We start from the raw sequence: 23,357 nt of genomic DNA, 5'->3' as shown, positions 1-23,357 counted from the left end.
ATTGTTCAAAATTCATGTATAACTATGATGAAAGGTTTTGATCCACTTGAAATGTTGACTACTGTACATTTTAAATAGTATATGTGTTTTTCAATGAATAGTATGTTGAAAAGTGTATGCCAAAAGTCCCCGGATGGTCCTCTATTTCTGGTAGATTTTCAAAGTGTGGATCTGTGCAAACTCGGCTAATATCGGCCACAACCCATTGAGATTTAAAGGAGGATTTGGTTCAGAACTACAAAAATTAATAAAAAGAACTACAGGTATGGTGGATGTGCGTGAGACCAACGGTTAAGTAGAGACGCCCTGAAAGGGGTTTGATTTATTTGATTTAGCAATATCTAACCTGATGAAAAATATTAGTGTTATATTTCATCTGCAACAACATTGTGAACTTGTATTAAGACACAAATAGCACAATCGCAAGATGTTTGTAGATGCATTTGATAATTAACTATTAAATGCATAATTTTGCACAAAAAAAATAAAAACATGAGCAGAGTTCTCCGAATGAAAGAACCACAACTTGCAGATCAGTAGGAAGTATTGTGTGAGTAGTATAAATTTAATTAAATGTTAACTGTGAGAGGATGATTGAAAGGGCGATTTACGGTGACAGAACGCACATAACTCTGCGACAGAGGGCAATTTTATGACGTGGTAGTTTGTCCCAAACTTGCCTACTCTTCTGCAACACACTCCAAAGTATCTACTTTTTCTTCACAAAAAGAGTACATACATACTTAGCATAGTATACGCAGGTAAACTGGGATGCAGCATCTGTCTTTATGAATGGATTGTTGAAACACTGATTTGTTCAAAAACTCTGATTCATTCAGGAATGAAACACCAGTATGTTGATCGGAGACACAAAGAGTTCTGTTGTGAGTGTGTTCGGAACTATTTTCTATGCCAAAATATAGTAAAAAAAGTTCTTTACTGAACTATTGCATAAAATCAATATCACATTTGCAATCGTGCTGATATTCGGGAAAACAGCACGTTTGTTCGTGTGATATTGCTTAACTATATCATATATAAATCTAATAGGACTCGTTATGACGTGTTTTTGTTTGTTTTTTTGCAAAGTGACATACTCGATAATGCCAGCTTCCACATCATTAAACAACAATTACATTAAATTAACATTACCATATTATCGTAGAAGATATGCACACCTCAACCTCAAACAATGACTAAATAACTAATCGACTGTGCAGACTCTTATGACATTTTTTGATGCAAAGAGACTTTTTTTTTTCTCTGGAAAAACGTGCACGGATGAATAGAATAGTTCACAATAAGACCGGGAACAGTGAAACAAACTTTCATTTCATGTTGACTTTAATTCCAGAGGGAAGCGTTCCTCATACCTCAGTGATGATGGCTTTATGCTGTCGCACGCGGTCGTATTCCTCCTTGATGCTGATGTTGTGCAGCAGCGACAGCGGGAGCGCCTTGCCGTCGCGACACAGCACGGCCTGACACTTGCCCACGTTGGCGGAGGTCAGGGTGAAGCAGCCAGCGGGGTCTGTGGGGTCGTGACGGATGTGACAGAGCGCTGCCGAACCGCCCAGCTTCTGCCCTGCAGTGCCTAACTTGCTATTAAATGGAGAGGGAAAAGGACAGGCATGTTTAGTATTTATCAAAATCTCTCCATACTGATTGTCACCACAACACCGCTTATTACGCGTGCATTTACCGCTGCATGACCAGAAAGGTGTTGGTCATGTAGTCTTCCTCGCTCTTGGTCCTGTGCAGTTCTTCTGCCAGTATGTCGTTCATGGTGCACTGGAGTAAATACGGCACCTCCACGTTCCTGTCGCCGTCGAACACACCGTACAGAGCTTCTCTACTGCCGCAGAAGCTGTTCACAGACAGCGCAGCCACACACAGTCTGTGCAACGCAAACAGCACACGTCAGACACTCAGAAACCGTTCACACAGAGGATCTCTGAAGTGTGTTATCCAGTGGTCACTCACTTGTTTTTGACGCCTGAGGCTTCGGTGTAGCCGTGACTCCAGACAGCTGGCCCTCCTGCACTCTCATTGGCTGAGAACGACGAGGGAGGCGGATCGATTCGGAAACAGCGGATGTTACTGTAAGTTGAAAGATGTGGAAGTGAAAATATGAATTTTTACAGTAGGTCGAAAGCAGACGTCAAGTCACTTTTATTTCTATACAATACAGATGGTTGCAAAACCATTCTAAGATCCAGTAACACTAATAGAGAGATGATCGGATGAAACCACGATCAGATGATGAACACTAATTAGAGCAGTCTCAGTACTAAGATGCGGTCTAAATCCTGACTGGAAATCCTCGCAGATATCATTTCTTTCTAAAAAGGAACATAGTTGTGAGGATACTGTCTTTTCTAGTATCTTCGACAGAAAAGGTAGATTCGAGATCGGCCTGTAATTGACTAATTCTTCAGGATCAAGTTGCATTTTTTTAATAAGAGGTTTAATAACAGACAGCTTAAAAGTTATTGGTACGTATCCTCATGACAATTATGAATTAATAATATTAAGAAGCGGATCTATAACTTCTGGAAGTATTTCTTTCAGTAGTTTAGTCGGTAAAGGGTCTAACATACATGTTGTCGATTTAAATAATTGAATGAGTTTAGACAATTCTTCCTCTCCTATAGCAACGGATGAATGGAATTTGCTGTAATTGGACAATTGCTCTAATTGGACACTTCTGAGCTTCAAAGGTGTTCATCATAAAAGTATTACTGAATTTGTTTGAGGTCAATCAGATGAAATAGTTGCACATATCAATATTTGCTGAGAAAGCCCCCAAATGAAGACAATTCAAAGGGATTATTATGTCAGACAAAAACATTAGACAGATATTTAAACAAGTAATAAAAACTCGGTGAGTGTTTTAGCGCAATTTTCTCACCTCATGGGATTACAACACTAAGAGATAGTAAATCTTTTCCTGGATTTTTTTTGTGCGTTCCCGAGATTAGACCTTCCTTAACATAATGCCGAAAACCCGAAGTCTCTAGGTGGTCTGGTTGAGGAGTAGATAGAAGTGCAAGATTGGTGCGCACAGACGCACAGAACAGAAATCATGAGTTAACAAGCGCAATTTTGTCCGGTGGAAAATTGCGCTAAAAAGTGGCTTTGCACGCTACATCAAGCATTTTCTGAGTGAAGGAACACGTTTCTAGAATTGTAGGAAAATCCCTTATTGCAGAATTTATTTCGGAATTTGTACATTTTAATTTTTAAATTACATTATTAATTGTTGTACATCACCTTTTGCAATTAATCTCACTAAACTATTGTGTTAATTTCGACAACACTCAATTTAGGAGAAAAAAAAAAATCAGTTTCATAGTTGCTGAGAATGTACACCTGGGAAAATTCTCATTTATGGCACTGACAGAAGTGGAAGAACATGCACGTGTCCCCTTACTTGAGCTGCTCCAGGGTCTTGTGGTCCAGATTCAAGCGCAGGTTTCCTGTCAGATCCAGCTCCTGGAGTTTGGGAGGTAGACTCTCCGGTAAGGTGATCTCACTCAGCTCATTACAGCTCAGATCCACACACTACATACACAACACAAGCGCAAATATATGAATGCCATACAAGCAGTGTAGCGCACAGTAGGATGTTTGATTAATCGTCTGATAGTGGTTATTCAATCTAACTGCAGTGATTTGAGATCAATTTCAATCACATTTTGCCAGAGTTTATAAAAAAATTAAAAAGACACGCATTGTAAAGTACAATTACTCATACAAAATGAAGGTTTGTGGGTTTAATCAGACTGCATTATTAACATATTAGGCTTACACTAGCTATGTTTCCATCCAAAGTTGCAAAATTTAACTTGTGCGCAAAATTGGAATATTGCATAAATGTTTGCGAATAAAGCACCGTTTACATCCAGTGAGTCGAAGGGAACAAAACCGGCAGTTCCTGATAAACTGGCGCTGAATATCACTAAGTAAGAGAAGCCACTGTATATAATAAATTAAATGCGTCTCAGAGCGCCCAGACGAACCAAAATAAACATGTTATCTTGCTTTGGGAGGCAGATTTTGCTGTTTGGGAACACAATCATGTGACAGTTCAGGGAGGGAATTATCCTGAACCACTTTGACGACAGACTTTGCTCAGGCATTTCAGAAGGACCAAAACAGCAATTAAATTGTTAAAGTCCCCCTGTAGTCAATAATTGTATCCCTTAAAACTCATCTTTGATCACCAAAATTACATTTAAACATTTTTCCTCATGCCTTAAAATAGCTTGAATGTAACTCTACACCCTTGCCTCATTTAGTATTCGCAGTTCTATGAATATGCAAAATAGCCCCGCCTCCACTCACTCACAGCAGCTCAGAGATCAACTCGCTGACGATCACACGTTGATCTGATTGGTTACAAGGTAGTTTGTGACGTCAGAAACACCAGCGATTTTAAACTGTGTTTTTGAGACTGTCTTTGGTTCACTGCAGTTTTAAGGCAAATACTCAGCAATGGTGTTGACTTATGAATTTGCACATGGTTTGTCTTAAAGCAGATTAAAATCACCACATAGACATATAAACAACATTTAAAGCTTGATTTTCAGACAATTAATCGCCAACACAAAATTCATGATCATGACAGGCCCAGTGCTCGGTGAAATCTCACTAGTCCAAAATAATCCATATCATAATTTGCATAACTGCATATTAAACATCACATAGGAAAGTTTTGGTGTCCTGCAGTATTTTTGCTTCTAGTGTGGACAGTAGGGTTGGAAAACGGAGAAAATCTCACAACTGAATGACTTTCATGGCACGATTTGTTTCCATAAACAGATGCGCATACATCATTCTGCCATACTAAAATACACAGACAAAATAAATGATTTAAAGCCAGTTTTGTAAACTGAAATGTAGTAATGTGAAGAACGCTGAAAACAACCACAGCGTGAGTGATCTGACCTTCATCTCCATGAGCTGCATGACCTCGGGGAAGACCTCAATGCAGTTGGAGTGAGCCACCAGCGTGTGCATGCGCCTGCAGTTCAGGATGGTGGTGGGAACTGCCTTCAGCCTGTTCCCACTCAGGTCCACCTCCTCCAGCTCCTCCAGCTTGGCCATTTTACTGCACAGAAGACAATATTGATTTGCTGAATATACTGAATATAATATACTGCGCATACACACATTCTATGAATCAGACTGAATTTCATTTGGTTGAGCTTAATGTGTGTGTCTGTGAAATTTGGCATGCGTCACTTCTGGTAATTTGCCGATTAAGCAGGTCAATTTTAACTGAGGATTTTTTTAAATGAGTAATCAAATTTAATCGAGCAGATATTGTATGTAGTACAATACCCGGTTACACCTGTAATTTTATTCCCTCTCTTTTGTCCACTTTCAACCACTTCTGTCCTGATTTCTTCGAGGGGAGGGTCTATGGGTGGGTGAATTTATGCTTTTTTAGATCTTTCCATCTAATAGACGAAATCAGCTTGCACAATTTACATATTAAAAACATACGGAGAGCATTAGCTTTCGTTTCTGCTCTGACAGCCGCAAGACCAGCCGGACGCTGTGTGTGTGTTAGAAATCAGGAATGATGAGAGAACATTTTCATCATCAAACCAAACTTGGGTCTCCACTCTACAGCCAAAGTTTAAACCTGTCTGTCCCATAATGGGCTTCCCATAATGTTTACGCATTAGGTCAGTTGGCGTAGAGTAGATGGACATTTGTGGCTGTTTGAACACATTCGACCACATGAGCGTTTACTCTACGAAAGCAGTCCGGGCGAATGTGTTTTCATCTTCGTCTGGAAGTGGTCGAATGTGGACGAGCTCAAAACATTTTAGACCCTGTTTACTCCTGTATTTAGCGTCGTCCACTTGTGATCCGATCGACCAAAACGCATCTTAATACCAGGTGTAAACAGGGCCATAGTTGTGCCCTTAGGCTATCAACAGGTATTTTCAAGTGTGCGTATATATAGTAGCTTTAGTCTGGGAATAAATTTGTCACAGATTTGGACACCTCCCTTTGGGGACGTCTTCAATTATTTGTTATTCAATTATTGATATATATATATATATATATATATATATATATATATATATATATAGATATTTGAAAGTGTCACCTGGCTGGGAAGGTCTGCAGGTGATTGTAGGCCATGTGCAGGATCCTCAGGTGTGTGTGTCCCGTCAGCTGAGGCACACACTTGTCCGTCAGGTGGTTGTTGGTCAGATAAAGCTCCTGTAAGATACTGCTGCTCTCTTCTGACAGACTGGATGCTGGGAGATTCTCCAGCTTGTTGGCTGACGCATTCAGACACCGTAAACTGAAGACAAATCACGTTATTGACAGTGAGTTACTGACAGTCTCACTCGAATGCAATGCGTTCAAACGCTAACATTCAACTTCTGAGACACAAAAGCCCTTAGTAATGGCATTTTCAAAGTTTTCAGCGGTGGAGTTTTATTTTACTGCTTTAGGGGGCGTTTACACGACACCGCTTTCAACTAAAAACAGAAAACGTTATACGCATTTTGGCTGTTCATTTGCAACGACCAACTTTTGAAAACAGGTTTGTGTAAGTTTTTGAAAATGATACCGTTATCATCTCAATAACGGTAAACTACAAAAACGCGAATTTGTGAAAACGTGACATCATGTGCATGTGTTCAGTCTATAGGCATGCACGCGTACTTGACAACCAAACCAACAATGGCGGACTACAGGACTGCATTTGTGCTTCCTCTAGATACTGAATTTATTAACGTTTCTTCATCAAAGTGTAGATTTACTGCACCACTTCTACGACCAGCGGAGACATATTATTTACATACGTAGAAGCATTTACATACATAGTTTGTTTACAATGTGACATCGCCAACTACTGGCCTGGCAGCATAATGCAGCGTTTTTAATCATTTTCGAGGATACGCTGTGAACTGGCATCATTTTGACAACGTTGCCGTTTGTATGCGAAACATTTCACAAAGTGCAAAGGAATTTTTTTTTTTACACTTTTAGTACATCATTGTCGTGTAAACATGCCCTTAGTTTGTAGTGCACACGGGACCAAACTAGATCCTCCCATTCATATCAGATTACAAAAAAAGATTAAAATTCATAAACTACTGTTCAAAAGTTTGGTATACGTTTAAGTTTTTTTTATGTTTTTTTTTTTTTTTTAAAGAAATTAATGCTTTTGACCAAAACCGACAGTAAATACATTTATAATGTTACAAAAGATTTATATTGCAAATAAATGTTGTTCTATTCAACTTTTAATCAAAGAATCCTGAAAAATGTGTATCATAATTTACACAAAAATATTAAGCAGCACAACTGGTTTTCAACATTGATAATAATAATCAGAAATGTTTCTTGAGCATCACATCAGTATTAAAATGATTTCTGAAGGATCATGTGACACTGAAGACTGGAGTAATGATGCTGAAAATTCAGCTTTGATCACAGGAATACATGACATTTTAAAATATATTCAAATACAAAACAGTTATTTTAATAATATTGTAATAATATATCGTAACATTACTGTGTTTACTGCATTTCTGATAAAATAATAAACGCAGCCTTAGTGACCAGAAGAGACTTATTTGAAAGTAGTTTAACTGATTAAGAACAGGTTAATGTATGCAGCGAGTGAGAACAGCTCATCTAAACTCTGATCCAAACTCCTGTGAGCTTGTACGTCTGATGGAAAAAGTGAATGCTTTGCAACACTGCGTAGACAGTAACTCTGACGTTAACATGTTGCTAGTCTAATAACGTGAGCTGGTTTGCTGAACTCAAACTTTGACTCAAGACTTTTCAGCTGGTCAGGACAGCTTAAACCAGCGAAGACCAGCAAACGAGCTGAGGCTGGTTGAATCAGTTATTTTTTTAGCAGGCCAGATACAAATATTGAGTAAAATAATCAATGTTTAACTAGATCACCCCTGTTTTGGATATTTTAAGCACTGAATGGACTGTAAATATTTTTACAATCAACGTTGCACAAGGAACTTGTCGCACTGCCTTCTGGGATTGTTTTCAGGAGCATGTTTATAATGTGGCGGCTCACTAGTGTTTGGAAGAGAGCTCTGATGTGCCGCCGCTCTTCAGTGTGTTTGTGTTTCACCTCTCTGATTTCAGGAAGAGATTACAGGGAAGCTCGATGAGATGATTGTGCTGCACATCCATCACCTCCACGACGGGACGCTCCACTCGCTCCGGCAAACGCTTCAGCTGGTTGTGACCGGCCAAGATCTTCCTCAAACTGCCACTGCACAGCAACCTGATGGTGGAGATTACAGGGAGGTCAGTGTGGCAGTGCAGAAGCTCACATCAAACACACACACACACACACACACACACACACACACACACCTTGTGTTTTCATGTTTTATGGGGACTTTCCATAGACAATGATTTTAATGCTGTACAAACTGAATATTCTATCCCCTAATAAAAAAAAATAAAAGACAATAAAACAAGAATCACCATTGGCTTAGCTTTTCAGAACTGAGGGATTTGAAATGTTATAAAAAAGATGCAGAGATGACATTTTTATTACTCAACAGGTGAGTAAGGTATTTTACTGAACAGATAAATTGCCATTTGTAGCTCTCTAACAGAGTTTATTGTAAAACATTATCTATTGTGAAGGCTCATTTCATTATGGTTGTTGTGTTGTGTGGTTGCTGTGCTGGAATTTGTTTTTAAGGAAGTGCCATGTGTATTAATGGGTAAAGCTACTGTAGTGTTTTCAGCTAGTCAGTTTGAGATCTGTTCCATCTAAACTGATTATATCTCTTAATCCTAGAAGGGAATGCCGAAGCGAAACAAAAACAAAGTTATTCAGCAAAATGCATGCCATTTTGTTTTTTTTTTATCTGCTAGAGGGCCCAAAGTTATCTAGTGAACCTTTAATTGTTTATTTCAATAATAGGGCCCTCTATAAATGTATTATCAAAAACGGTGGTAATCAAACAAATAAATAAAACTTAATTTAATCTTTTAAAATGTAATAAAATGAATTTTTAACAATTACATTTATTTTTAGTGCTGTACAACAGAGATTTATAGTAGGAAGCAGGAAGCAGACAGACTGGCTAAAGCGACCGTCTGCCAGACATCTCACGTCACCAAGGTCAGATAAATCCCATCACATAGAGCCTCTTTCACCTAGATATCATCATATAGAGACTGTGTCTGTTCCCCGAATTAGGAAATACAAAAAACTCACAAACCCATTTAAGAGGTGAAAATTAAATTGATGTTCAACAAATTAAAAACAGACATAATACAGATAAACAAATGATAAAGCTTGGGTTGCTGAATATTAGATGCCTTTCTACAAAAGCAATTTTTGTAAATGATATGATCACAGATCATAACCTACAGTAGATATGCTGTGTTTGACAGAAACCTGGCTAAAACCATACGATTACTTGACTTTAAATGAGTCCACCCCCCAAGATTACTGTTATAAACATGAACCTCGTCAGAAAGGCAAAGGGGGAGGTGTTACTCTAATTTATAGTAATATCTTCAGAATTACTCAGAGGTCTAGTTTCAAGTGTAATTCTTTTGAAGTGTTGGTGCTTAATGTAACACTATCTAGTGTAAGGGATAAATCACGTTTGACATTTGTGCTGGCTACTGTATACAGGCCACCAGGGCACCATAAAGATTTTATCAAAGAATTTGCTGACTTTCATTCAGAGTTAGTATTGGCTGCAGATAAAGTACTAATTGTTTATTATATTTATTAATAAATTGTTTATTGATTTTAATATACATGTAGATAACGAAAAAGAGGCGTTGGGATTGGAATTTAGAGACATTCTGAACTCTATTGGAGTTATACTTGAATATTGCGTAGGCAACACGTGTCAGGACCTACTCATTGTTGTAATCATACTTCATATCAAATATTGTCACATGGAATCGATGTTGATGGCGTTGAAATTCTGCAGCAGAGCGATGACATCTCAGATCATTATCTAGTCTCGTGTGTTCTCCATTTAGCCAAGGCTGCAAAACAAACTCCCCGTAACAAATATGGTAGAACTATCACTTATACCACTAAAGATTGCTTTATAAATAATCTTCTTGATCAGTTTCTACAGTTTCTTTGGCATACCAGATAGCTTAGAAGAACTCGATGTTGCAACAGAAACTATTGACTCTCTCTTTTCCAGCACTTTAGTCACGTTGCTCCTTTGTGCTTAAAGGGGGGGGGGGGGGGGGGGGTGAAATGCTATTTCATGCATACTGAGTTTTTTACACTGTTAAAGAGTTGGATTCCCATGCTAAACATGGACAAAGTTTCAAAAATTAAGTTGTACGTTTGGTGGAGTATTTATGTGACAAAAATCTTCCGGTTTGTCACAAGTTTCGGAAAGTTTTTTTCGAGTATGGGCATGTGTGACGTCAGTTGGAACTGCAGGCGGTGAGTAAAACTGCTAAATGTCTGTGTGTTGTTAGCTATCGGCACGTAAGCACAGCAAGTAAACAACATGATCACGTATAGTTAAGTCTACTACAGTATCGCATCAGGCAGTGCATTGTAGTCTCTCTGAGGAAAAATTCCATTCATTCATTGCTATAGGAGAGGAAGAATTGTCTAAACTCATTAAATCATCTAAATCGACAACATGTATGTTAGACCCTATACCGACTAAGCTACTGAAAGAAATACTTCCAGAATTTATAGATCCTCTTCTTAATATTATTAATTCATCATTGTCATGAGGATACGTACCAATAACTTTTAAGCTGGCTATGATTAAACCGCTTGTTAAAAAAATGCAACTTGATCCTGAAGAATTAGTCAATTACAGGCCGATCTCAAATCTACCTTTTCTGTCGAAGATACTAGAAAAGGCAGTATCCTCACAACTATGTTCCTTCTTAGAAAGAAATGATATCTGAGAGGATTTCCAGTCAGGATTTAGACCGCATCATAGTACTGAGACTGCTCTAATTAGAGTTACAAATGATTTGCTCTTATCATCCGATCGTGGTTTCATCTGATCATCTCTCTATTAGTGTTACTTGATCTTAGTTCTGCATTTGATACTATCGACCACAACATTCTTTTGAATAGACTCGAAAATTGTGTTGGCATTAGAGGAATGGCATTAGTGGAATTGCATTAACATGGTTCAAATCATACTTATTTGACCGCAGTAAACAAAGAGGTGTCATATCGATCACAAGTTCAATATGGAGTACCACAAGGCTCAGTACTAGGACCATTGCTTTTCACTCTGTACATGCTAGCCCCTGGGAGATATCATTAGGAAGCATGGCATTAGTTTTCACTGTTATGCTGATGATACTAAGCTCTATATTCTTTTGCACCCTGACGAAACATACAAATTCACAAAATTAACTGAATTCATAGTTAATATAAAAAATTGGATGACTAGAAATTTCATACTAAATTCTGAACAAAAAAAACAACAACAAAAAACCCCCAGAGGTTTTAATTATTGAACCAAAAACCTCCACACGTACTAACCTAGAATACTGTCTAACAATTGATGGCTGCTCTGTCAAGTGTTCGTCGTCAGTTAGAAACCTGGGTATGCTCTTTGATACCAATCTTTCATTTGAAAGTCACATGTCTAGTATCTGTAAAACCACATTTTTCCATCTTAAAAAATATATCTATATTACGACAAATGCTTTCAATGATAAATGCCGAAAAGTTTGTTCATGCGTTCAAGGCTAGATTATTGTAATGCTCTTATGGGTGGTTGCCCTGCTCGATAATAAACAAACTACAGCTGGTCCAAAATGCAGCAGCCTTCCTTACCAGAACCAGGAAGTTTGACCATATTAGCCCGGATCTGCAGACAGACTCTGTCAGTTTAAATCTAGACTAGAAACACATCTCTTTAACCTAGCATACACATAACACATTATCAATTTCTATTATTAAAAATCAGTTAAATGATTGTTAGGCTGCATAAATTAGGTCAACCGGAATCAGGAACACTTCCTATAAAACCCAATGTACTTGTTACATTGTAAGAAGAATGGCATCCACATTAATATTAGTCTGTCTGTCTCGTCCTTATCCCGAGGTTACCGTAGTCAGCCGGATCCGGTCCATATGCAGATCAGATGGTGGACCTGCACCAACACACGACCAAAACGCAGCCCTGAATGTCAGCAGAGACCGTGTCTACTAGACAATCCCCTGTGAAGGCATGGTCGCCACGACAGCCATCGGCACAGATCCTCAGCAAGACCACGAGAACCAGACAGGTCCTCCGCACAGACCCTATGGCCAGCTTTGGCTCCATACCGGCATGATGATTCGATCTTCAAGCAAAAGGAACTGGATGAATATTTGAATGCTACCTGTTACGTGGGAGTTTTGTTGCAGTTACCTGGTAGCTCACCTGCAATCAACCGGTTAATTGGTATCACCTGATGGGCGCCATTTTAAATCCAGGACACATGCTCATTCTCTCTCTCTCTCTCTCTCTCTGGTCTTGCAGCCAGCACTGCAGTAGCAGTGTTGTTATCTCTACAGTCCCCTTTTTCTTTTAGAATTCAATAAACTTTATTTTTGATAGGCAGACTTCAGTCTTTGTGTACTTTATGTTGCTTCCCTAGTGCCAGGTTTGTAACACTACCGATCCCTATCTGAATTCTGACTTGTGATGTTGCCTGAATCATAATCACACTGTGTTTGCTGCCCTGCACTGGCAAAAGTAGCCTAATGATTATGAATGTGTCGGGAAAAAATAGCAAGGAGACATTTTAATTGTTTTTTAATAAACTAGTGTTTTCTGAGTAAGTGTTGGTGGCAAAGATGAAGATGACGATGCTGACTTGTCATCTCCGCAGTATAGTAAACGCGTGCGCGCCTATAGAGAGAAATGCACCTTTCATTTGGATTACATAATCAGAGAGTATTTGTTTTCGAATTGGTATGTTTAATGTAGACATTTCAAGCTTTCTATAGGCTATTTCTCATATCTGTGAGGCAAGTATCCTATACGCTGAGTTTCGGTTCATTTGTGACACGCTCCGGTTCTTCTTGCTGTCGAGGACGGAGCAACTTTCTGCTTGTAAGTTTATTCCGTGCACTGTCAAGTGCTTCATCAGATTTGTTGTGTTGCCGGTCTTGGCAGCAATTATCTTGTCGCAAATATTTTGTGCTGTTGGCAAGCGAGCCTGGTGAAATATAGCCACACTTTTGATCTTTTCCACTTCTTTTACATCTATGGGGGTTGGGACGCTTGCACACTACAGCCTCACGTATGAGCCACGTCTCTGTGGGCAACCACGTAACACTAGTGTTTTTCCATGATGCCTCGCCACTCATTGGCTCACTGACGTTGATGAGATTAACCCCTTAGTCATCGAAATTTGGTACCATACAACAAGACATTTTTTGATACTCTATGGTATCGATGCAATTGGGTTGGTGCCTAAAAAGTATAGAACACAATACCCTGTCCTACCCAGGATTTTCTGCTTTGTGGAAATCATAGGGCCCTACATTTTTATTAAAATTATGCTGACTTTAAATGGCATGATTCTTTCCCTTAAAGTTGTTAAATTGTCATTAACTATTGGCATCAATGTTAGTGTTTGCAAAATGCCAATCTCTTGCTATGGCACTGACTATGTAAATCATCAGGAGTCCATGAGTGACTGAAATGTGGCTGAACGCACAAACCACTGCAGTTTCACTCAGACACTCACCACGGTGGAAGTTCAGCGATGTTGTTGTGACTGACGTCTAGAACCTCCAGTTTCTTGCTTTCACTCAACCAATCGGGAAGAGACGTCATACAGTTCCTGTAAGAGAGCGAACACACACAGCTGATGACACACGCAAGGAAACTTCATGTCACGATGTGGGTTTGACCGCAGTGATCAGATAGTAACAAAGATACAAGTGAGAGAGATCAAACCCACCTGGAGATGTCCACGTAGGTAAGGTTAGAGGCCACAGGACTCACGTCTAACTCTTGCAGCTCTGTGGAACAGATGTCGTAAGGCATCAAGCAAACAAATGGATGTTGTGTGTTAAATAGTAAAGGGATAGCTCACCGAAAAATGAAAATTAGCCCATGATTTACTCACCCTCAAGTCATCCTAGGTGTACATGACATTCTTCTTTCAGGCGAACATAATCGGAGTTATATAAAAAAATGTCCTGGCTCTTCCAAGCTTTATAATGGCAGTGAATTGCTGTTTCTGTTTTGAAGTCCATAAAAGTGCATCTATACATGATAAAAGTGCATCTATCCATCATAAAAGTGCATCTATCCATCATTAAACTGCATCTATACATGATAAAAGTGCATCTATCCATGATAAAACTGCATCTATCCATCATAAAACTGCATCTATACATGATAAAAGTGCATCTATCCATCATAAAAGTGCATCTATCCATCATAAAACTGCATCTATCCATCATAAAACTGCACCTATCCATCATAAAAGTGCATCTATCCATCATAAAAGTGCATCTATCCATCATAAAACTGCACCTATCCATCATAAAACTGCATCTATCCATCATAAAACTGCATCTATCCATGATAAAAGTGCTCCACAGGGCTCTGGGGGGTTGATAAAGGCCTTCTGAAGCATAGCGAAAATATTCATATTTAACACGTTAAAGTAAAATTCTAGCTTCTGGCCAAACGCAGTCTACTTACACCTAAGGCGCAACTAACTCAAGTTGTGACGTCAGAAGTAGCATAGTGTATCATCATGGGGCATAAATATCATCAGTACGTCGCATTACTCGCATAAGTTGCGCTTGATCCGTATGTTCGTTTGGCCTTAAGCTAGTTATTTTACTTTATTAAGTTTTAAATGTAGATATTTTTCTTACACAAACGCATCGCTTCAGAAGGCCTTTATTAAGTTCCTTATTGAGTTCGTTTATGATGGACGGATGCACTTTTATCATGGATAGATGCAGTTTAATGATGGACGGATGCACTTTTATGGACTTCAAAACAGAAACAGCAATTCACTCCCATTATAAAGCTCGGAAGAGCCAGGACATTTATTAGTAACTCCGATTGTTTTCGTCTGAAAGAGGAATGTCATATACACCTAGGATGACTTCAGGGTGAGTAAATCAGGGGCTAATTTTCATTTTTGGGTGAACTATCCCTTTAATGTGAGGTAAAATGGTGTGTGCGCTACCGTTGTTGGAGGCATACAGAGCCTTGAGCGCGCAGCCACGCAGACGCAGGCGAGCGATGCGGTTCCTCTGACAGTGCAGGACCTCCAGCCGCGGGAACATGGACACGTCCAGCTCAGACAGGCGGTTATCGCGCACGTCCAGCTGCGTCACGTGACGCAGAAACTCCGGCTCGTCCGGCACCACGCTGGAGATCTGGTTCAGACTGAGGAGATGGAAAAATTCACCAAAGCTATTGTAAATACATTACCAACACTAAAAATTTGTGTATCAAATATGCAATCATGATCAACATAATTAAAATGTTGCTGAAATATCTGTAGTACACAATCTACTACATGATTTCTGTCATCTGATTGATAGTTCATACTGTTTTAGCAAGGAAAAGACATTTTAGAATAATTGTAAAATTGTCCACTTTTAGCTTGTGGTTCACTTGTGGTCTTTTTGCTGTGAAACCTTTAATGATTTTTACAAAGTGAATGTAAGAACTTTTATATTGTTAGTAATATTTTAGCTTTACTTGATTATCTGTACATAATTTCAAACAAATCATGTTAAAATGTGAGTTCAGATATGTTCCATCAGCCTTCTGAGAAAGGTTTATTTGTTCATCTCTCGTTCATCATTGTATTGCATTAAATGTTGTAAAACTACAGAGCTTTGATCATAAAACCAAGCATTAAATATCATCTTCTTAAGACAAATTATTGGCAGATACAGAGTAAAGACTGCTGTCTGTTATAGTGTTGATTCATTCATTCAAATAGCATATTCTTGCTCTAAATATAATTGAGCTGTATTTTTCCTCCACAAGTATGAGCTCCATATTCTCACTAGGCTGTATCATACTATATGAGCCATAAGAGCCTGGTGTAGCAAATATTATCCTCAAAAAAAGCTCCTATGCAAACCTTTTTGTTTGCTATTTTATACTTTGTCTAAATGTTCAATAAACTGTTACTTTAAAAAATAGATTTTTCTGACTATTATTTCATATGTCAGGCTTTACATGGTTAACATTAGATAATCCATTAAGTCAAGTCAAGTCATCTTCATTTATATAGCGCTTTTAACAATGTAGATCGTTTCAAAGCAGCTTTACAGAGATAAACGTATAATTTAAGGTAACAGAGATTGTTTTGGCTTTATAGCGGTTCTTTAATAAAGTTATTTTCCAGCTAAAGTTAGTTTTGAGTTAGTCATTAGCTAACATGAAGTAAAAATGAGCAATGATTTTTTTCAGCATTTAATGATTTTTGTTAATGCATTTACAACTGGGCATCACACACTATTAGACTGAGAATCACACATTAGTAGACGTTCAAAACAAGCTCACGCGGAAAAATGGGCCTTGTTGCCAGGAGACCAATGGAAAATGAAAACAACGTGTTCTAAAATGGGCTCAAAATATCAAACATGTTTGATTTCATCCGTCTGAATGGAATCACAGTCTGAACCTAAAAATAGAGTCTCTGTGCTCATCATACACTACGTGATTTTCTGTAAAATCTGTCAACTCTAACTGTCGAATATATGCAGACTGATTCTGACTGACATTGACTCGTCCAGACTGCATATCAGGGCAAAGCATCTGGATAAAAGTATTCAAGCTTGTGATTAGAGATTACAATACAGTACCTCTTGTTTTTTCCTGTTAATTCAAAGAGCATCAAAGGGATAGTTCACCCAAAAAATGAAAATGTTTCAAATGTTTCAAAAACCTGTGTGAGTTTCTTTGTTCTGTTCTGTTGAACACAAAAGAAGATGTTTGGAAGAATGTTGGTGACCAGACAGTTGACGGTACCCATGGACTTCCATAGTAGGGCAAAAAAAAAACTATGTATAGTCAATGGCTTCCATCAACTGTCTGGTTACCAACATTCTTCCAAACATCATCTTTTGTGTTCAACAGAACAAAGAAACTCACACAGGTTTGGAACAACTTGAGGGTGAATAACTGATGACAACATTTTCATTGTTGGGGTGAACTGTCCCTCTAACTAATGTTACCAGACACAACTTTTGATTTTAAAACTGTATTAGTAGCCTAAATGTTGAAATGAACATAAACTAAGAATATTAAATGCTGAAGAATTATTGTTCATTGTTAGATAATGTTACCATATATTGGTATATATGGTATATACCATATGTTAAATAGTGTTACCAATATACTGTATCTCTGTTGCATTCTCACAGTAAAATAGGAAAAGTAACAGTGTTTGAATGTCTAAATCAAACCTATGATTTCAATTCACTGTAGATTTCACAGCCACGTGAGATACCAGACGAGTATTGGTCAAAAAACGAACTCCAAAACATTTGAATTATTACACATTAAATTCAACTAATACTTTAAATAACTGAATAGACTTGAGGCAGTGATTTCCCCACGGTTCAGTGTGAGGTGTAGGCTACTATCACAGCTAGTGTGTAGTCCGTGTGATGTGCTTGTGCTCACCGGAGGTCGACGTGCTTAAGCGTGAGCAGACGGAAGGCCTGTAGCGTCAGCACCGGCACTTTATTTCCAGCCATGCAGAGTCTCTCGACGGCGGGCAGCCGCTCCAGCACCGACGGCACCTGTGTGAACTCATTGAAGGACAGGCCCAGGTAGGCCAGCCTCTGCAGAAAGCCCAGCTCCTCGGGGAGAGCGCACAGCAGGTTCCCGTCCAGGACAAACGTCTGCAGGCTGACACAGAGACGGAAATGAGCTCAACAACATCTACACAGCACACAAAAATAAGTTCGAAGAACGTTTTGCTAACATTCGCGTTATGAATGTTTTAAAAACATTTTGTTTTCTTGGTTAAGAGAATGTTAAGGAAACATTCCATGTTTTAATTTTGCATAGATTATGAGATTTGAATGTTTTCTGAATCAAGCAGTAACATTTAAAAAATGTTAGATGAACATCCAACTAAAGCGCTTCAGGACAGAACGATGCATACGTTTTAGTGCTAACATTTTGAGAGCATTATTAATAACCAGATAACCTTGAACGTACATTCTATGAATGTTACTGGAAGAGCGTTTGTTCATAGCTTTGAGAGAACGTGAGCTAACATTTCCTGTTAGCTGGGTATTACTATGCAAAGCAAGGAGGCTTTTCTACAAGGAGGCCAGCGTTTATTGTTACTACAGTAAAACTCTGGAAACTCGACACTTGAGAGGCTGGATGAGCACGAGTGTGTCCAGAAGGTGGCAGCAGTGCAGTGAGTGTCACATGACTGCCCTGACTCCACATCGCATATCTACCGTAAGTTTGGCTGCGTTTAACTCCACTTTTAGATTTACACACACACTTCCATAAGCACTTTCCCTCGGGGGAATCCCTACTGTTCAACTTTGTGAAGGAGGGAAGCTTATTTGGACAGACCATTGACCCCTCAATTTTGGCCGAGGGAACGAGTCTACTCAACATGTACACTTCAGGCCAATCCATAGACCTCAATGCACCATGATTGTGACATCACAGCAGGCCAACTTAATTTAGCCCCACCCCACACAACTCTACTGTATGATATTGGAGTTATTTTGACATTTAATCACGTTCAATACTTGTAAGCTGACTGTATTTTTTTCACAGTTATAGTTATTTTATAAATATTTTATAGAAATAAATGAATACATTCATAATTAATATTTGTTTATATTTAATGTTTTAACAGCCCAAGAATACATTCTGGCCTACAGAATGGTGCATAAAACAAATTCATAAGGAAAACAACTATAAATATTAAATCAGCTCCATTGCGGATTCCAGGTGATCAAGTGGTGGGCACAAACAGTCCACGTAAAATAATGTATTTTCACTGGACTGCGATCCTTAGACTTAATATCATTGGTTAATATTGTTCATAACAGTAATACAAGGAAAGTAGCAAGTTATTACATATAATATGTAACATTTGACATTTTGTTTAGACTAAACTGCACTGATGAAACTGTCACAATAAGACCAGAAAAGTGTGACTGATGGGAAGACATGGGAAAAAATAGTTACAGAAGCGCAAGCCAAAATTTAGACCTTGAGAGAGTAACAGGGCATGAACATGTCAAAGCGAACAGGGTGTTGCGATGCTACACGCTACGATGGACGCTTCGATACCATACAGCATCATCATCCACCCATTCAGTTTCTATGATGCTTGCGTTTGCTCTAGACAGAGTGTTAGTCTACTCAACTGCTTCCTCATGACTCATACTTTTTGCAACACAGCTAAAAGTATTCCTAATATGCTGGACCTTTTAGTGAAAGTAGCCTGTTGAGACAAGCCTTCACAAGCACCCGCAAGAGCCGAGTTTGTGATGTTTGTGTTTGGGGAGGTGCAACTCTCCGTTTGCAAGGACGTTTGAATGTGCTTTATTTTTGTAGTTCCGCAGAAACGACACGCTTCACCTTCAAACACATCCGCGGCGGACACACTCACTTGGTCATTTTGCCCACGTCAGGATGGATGGAGGTCAGGTGGTTGCAGCTGAGGTTGACCTCCGTCAGCGTGCTAATGGAGCAGATGTGCAGTGGGAAACTTCCCAGCTGGTTATTAGAGAGATTGAGACTCCGCAAACGGGAAAATCTGCAGGAGAAGAGAGGAAATTTGGCAACAATTAACCTCACATAGTGTCCTTCTTATAGAGGAACCATGACACTTTAGCTTACTTCGTTAAATCATCTTTTCATCCACATCGTGTCCTTAATAGTTTTAGCATGTAGCATGAATGTAGCATTTAGCATGACCTCATTACATCAGTATTACATAAAATTCTCAAAAAAATAAATAAATCAAAACAAAATGTTCATGCTCTCATTTGACAAAGCTGTTGATAGATATACTGATACTGACAGTTCTAAGAAAGTGCGTAAATCCTAAAGTGACTAAATATCGTCCTGGCCTAATCATACAGAATCTCATCATTTACTAAATACTGGCTACAACCGTACAGTTAAACACTGTTTAATTTAAATGCTTTGGCAACACAAGTTGTACGATTTATCTCCGCTTCTGGTCAGACGGGATTCATTTCCCATTTCCAACAGTAGATGACAGTAGATTCTACCGAGTGGGGCGGTAAGTCATTTCATTATTATCCTCGACTATTCATTTAGTTCACTTTAAACAATTACTTTCTGTACTTTTCATTTTATATGAATTGCAGTGTATTTCTAAAATGTCTAAATGTCCGCATTAAAATTTCAATGTTGACATTCTTGTCCAAACACCTAGGGCACAATGAATTCAGTTTTATTTCCCAAATTGCGTGTTTTCCGGATTTTAAATGGTTCTGGATTCTACTGTAATGGTTTAACTTTTTTAATTTTAATAATCCAAAAAATGTCCAATCGATTGAATTAATACAAATAATAAAGGCCTATGAAATGTATGGTTTTTAGAAATTATCCGTTTTCTGATTTAATACAAATGTATTATTAAAAATGCTGGAATTCACCAAACTTTAGATTAATTAATCTTTAAAAATGTAATCAAATTCAAATGTGAACAATTTGAGGCGGGGGAGAGCTGATCTGTGAAACACACACTGACCTCTGGAGCTGCAGCAGCGTCTGGTCAGCCGGCAGAAAGTTGTGTTTGAGGTTGAGATGCGTCAGGTCTTGACTGTACAGCAGGTTGGGCGGCAGTTTCTCTAGACTACAGCAAGACAGATCCACCGAACTGATCCTCTGAGACACCATCTGACGGACGGACACACAGACAGGTCATTCATCGAGGTATGGGGTCACAGCAAGATCAACAAGGAATTGCGCATCTGTGGGCGTTTTCTGCAGGGTTATTATAGTTAACCAAAACTAGTTAATAAAAACATTTTTTTGTTGCTTGAAATTAAAATAAACGTTAACTGAAATAAAATAAAATACCGGTATGACTATAGATAATTTCAATCGAATGTTTCTGTTAGTTGTCAAGACAGCATTTCCATTTGCATTTTGTTTAACTTCAGGTAAAAATGTATGCACCTCTTGGTGGAAATAACATCACAACACTTATTTCCATCAAGAGGTGCATCAATATTTGGTCCAGATCTTGTGTTGTCCGTGCAAGAGTCCAGCAAGTCTCCTCCAAGCACATCCCAAAGACTTTCAGTGAATTTAAGATCTGGACTCAGAGGAGCACACTCATGTGTGAGAATTATTCTTCATGCTCCCCACAACCATTCTTTCACTGTTTGAGCCTGACGAATCTGGACATAGTCATCCTGGAATATGGCCATGATGTGTCTTCCTACATGGTTGTTTAAGAAATGAAAAGCTACACACTCCATCAATTAGGGTTAGAAGAACTGTTGCCAAACATGTAAAATGCTAGAAACAGAATAATCACAGCAATGATGATCCAGTCATACACTCTTAAGCATTTGCATATTTAAATCCAAACAGCGACTTTTTATTTTTGGCCGGGCAGTGTATAACATCTCACTGATACTGAAATAATACGGTTTTCTGGTCCAGCAGGTGAACATGGTCACTTAGTAAAGTAGCAGCACACTCTCCTCAACAACAAACTATCATGACTTAGTGAACCAGCATTCATTAATAACACAGCACACGTCGCTCATAACATGACACGATCACATTAACACAGCAGCCTGAAACCTCTTGTGAGGTTTTTCTAATCTGAGGGTCCCGGTGGGCAGGACGGCTCTCACGGCACAAGGTTGTCTCTGGGAACGGCACAGTAAAATAGGCTGGCCAGGCTTGCCCTACTTGCGTTTGTTTAGGATGGTTCGTTCGTAGTAAAGTATGCTAAAGTAGGACTCCCAACTAGGGCTTTTCACACTCTTTCTGTGATGGAATGATGAGGTGTCATTTTCAGGGCAAATATAGCTTAGATCAGAACAACGAGGAGCTTTCAACTATGTAAAGAGGTGAGAAGGTGTGTGTAAACGTGCTGCAGAAGCACAGAGGTCTGAAGTCCACGAGCAGAAAAACACACGCTGATTTACAGCAGGGGAACGAGTGCACTTCTGCCAGATCCAACCAGTTTATTTCTCACGAGCCCTTTACAGTATGTTCAGGGCTGAAATGAACGCACATCAGTAGATAAATGTTAACGGCAAGAAAAAATTAGACTGGGCAAAGTTCACCATACTGTGAGAACTGCGAGTCACAGCATAAATGTTTAACAAACATCCCCAGTCCAGGTGGGATTCAGACATGTATGGTGATAACGCTTAAAAAGAGGGTTGTGTTGCCAAGCTTAATGTAGTCTATGTGAGTAAATGAGCCCTGACATTTCAATCGTTCAGTCTTCAAGTACACACAGAGTGATCTGGAAGTTGAGTACGGATCACAAGATTCTCTTGATTCATTCTGTGCTTTGCTTCAGTTGTGTTCGGGTCTCACTACATTACCCGTTCACACTGTTAACAGAACACAGCCCATTACAGTAATGGATTATTGCTCAGTCCTTCCAGGATTTTTAACAGAAACACCAAATATATAATATCAACTATCATCTTATGTACATTATGTATTATAACAAATGCCTGAGGAAGGTGTCAACGGCCTTGTGATTGTTGTTGTTAATCACACATGATCAACACATGATCGACATTTAACTCAAATGTTCATTTAATCTTTAATATTTGGCCACTTCTTTACGAAAGAAATGCTACAACCACTGTAATTTCTTGAACAGGAATATGAAATCAAAACATGTGAACTCAGAGCGAGAGTTTAAACTTCTGTTTTGAAATGTCTTACGTGACAAATCTGATAAAATGGTGTACATTGCGTTCCCAGATGACCGTTATAAGCAACTCAAACTCACAGCATATGCAGAGATGGAGTCTGAGACGCTCCACACATGTAAATAATAAAAAGATCATTATCATTTGAAGCAGCATTTACTGTGAACGGAGCCACTCTGAAACGCACATAACCTACACGCATGTAAATAAATAAAGCACATACATACATAATATATATATACACACACACACACACACACACACACACACACACACACACACAGTTGTAAGCGAAATGATTCAACCCCCATTGCAAATCAGATTTAATGGCAAAATTTGCAGACTTTCAGATGTTTGCAATGAACAAAAGTAACTGAAATAGCTCAACACAAATTCAACTGAAAATGCAACTTTTAATGACTTCTGCAGTCAGCTTCATGGCAAGCATTTT

At 38.8% G+C, this 23,357-nt stretch overlaps 1 protein-coding gene across 1 annotated transcript in view; it reads right to left on the bottom strand.

Annotated features, from left to right (window-relative positions):
• The window catches only part of phlpp1 (PH domain and leucine rich repeat protein phosphatase 1), a 48,660-nt gene that overhangs the window by 3,626 nt on the left and 21,677 nt on the right, over positions 1-23,357 (bottom strand). The window contains exons 4-16 of the mRNA XM_081373737.1: positions 20,743-20,891; positions 19,630-19,776; positions 17,661-17,888; positions 15,199-15,401; positions 13,948-14,008; positions 13,732-13,827; positions 8,138-8,293; positions 6,128-6,328; positions 4,951-5,113; positions 3,434-3,564; positions 1,984-2,100; positions 1,703-1,897; positions 1,374-1,602 (exon numbers count right to left, since the gene is read on the bottom strand). Coding sequence (XP_081229863.1) covers positions 1,374-1,602; positions 1,703-1,897; positions 1,984-2,100; positions 3,434-3,564; positions 4,951-5,113; positions 6,128-6,328; positions 8,138-8,293; positions 13,732-13,827; positions 13,948-14,008; positions 15,199-15,401; positions 17,661-17,888; positions 19,630-19,776; positions 20,743-20,891 — 2,076 coding nt within the window. The remainder of the gene's footprint in view (positions 1-1,373; positions 1,603-1,702; positions 1,898-1,983; positions 2,101-3,433; positions 3,565-4,950; positions 5,114-6,127; positions 6,329-8,137; positions 8,294-13,731; positions 13,828-13,947; positions 14,009-15,198; positions 15,402-17,660; positions 17,889-19,629; positions 19,777-20,742; positions 20,892-23,357) is intronic.

Source organism: Scardinius erythrophthalmus, assembly GCF_964197995.2.
Source record: "Scardinius erythrophthalmus genome assembly, chromosome: 9".
NCBI lineage: Eukaryota > Metazoa > Chordata > Actinopteri > Cypriniformes > Leuciscidae > Scardinius > Scardinius erythrophthalmus.
The sequence above is the reverse complement of the archived record's forward strand: the minus strand, read 5'-3'. Positions and strand labels throughout refer to the sequence as shown.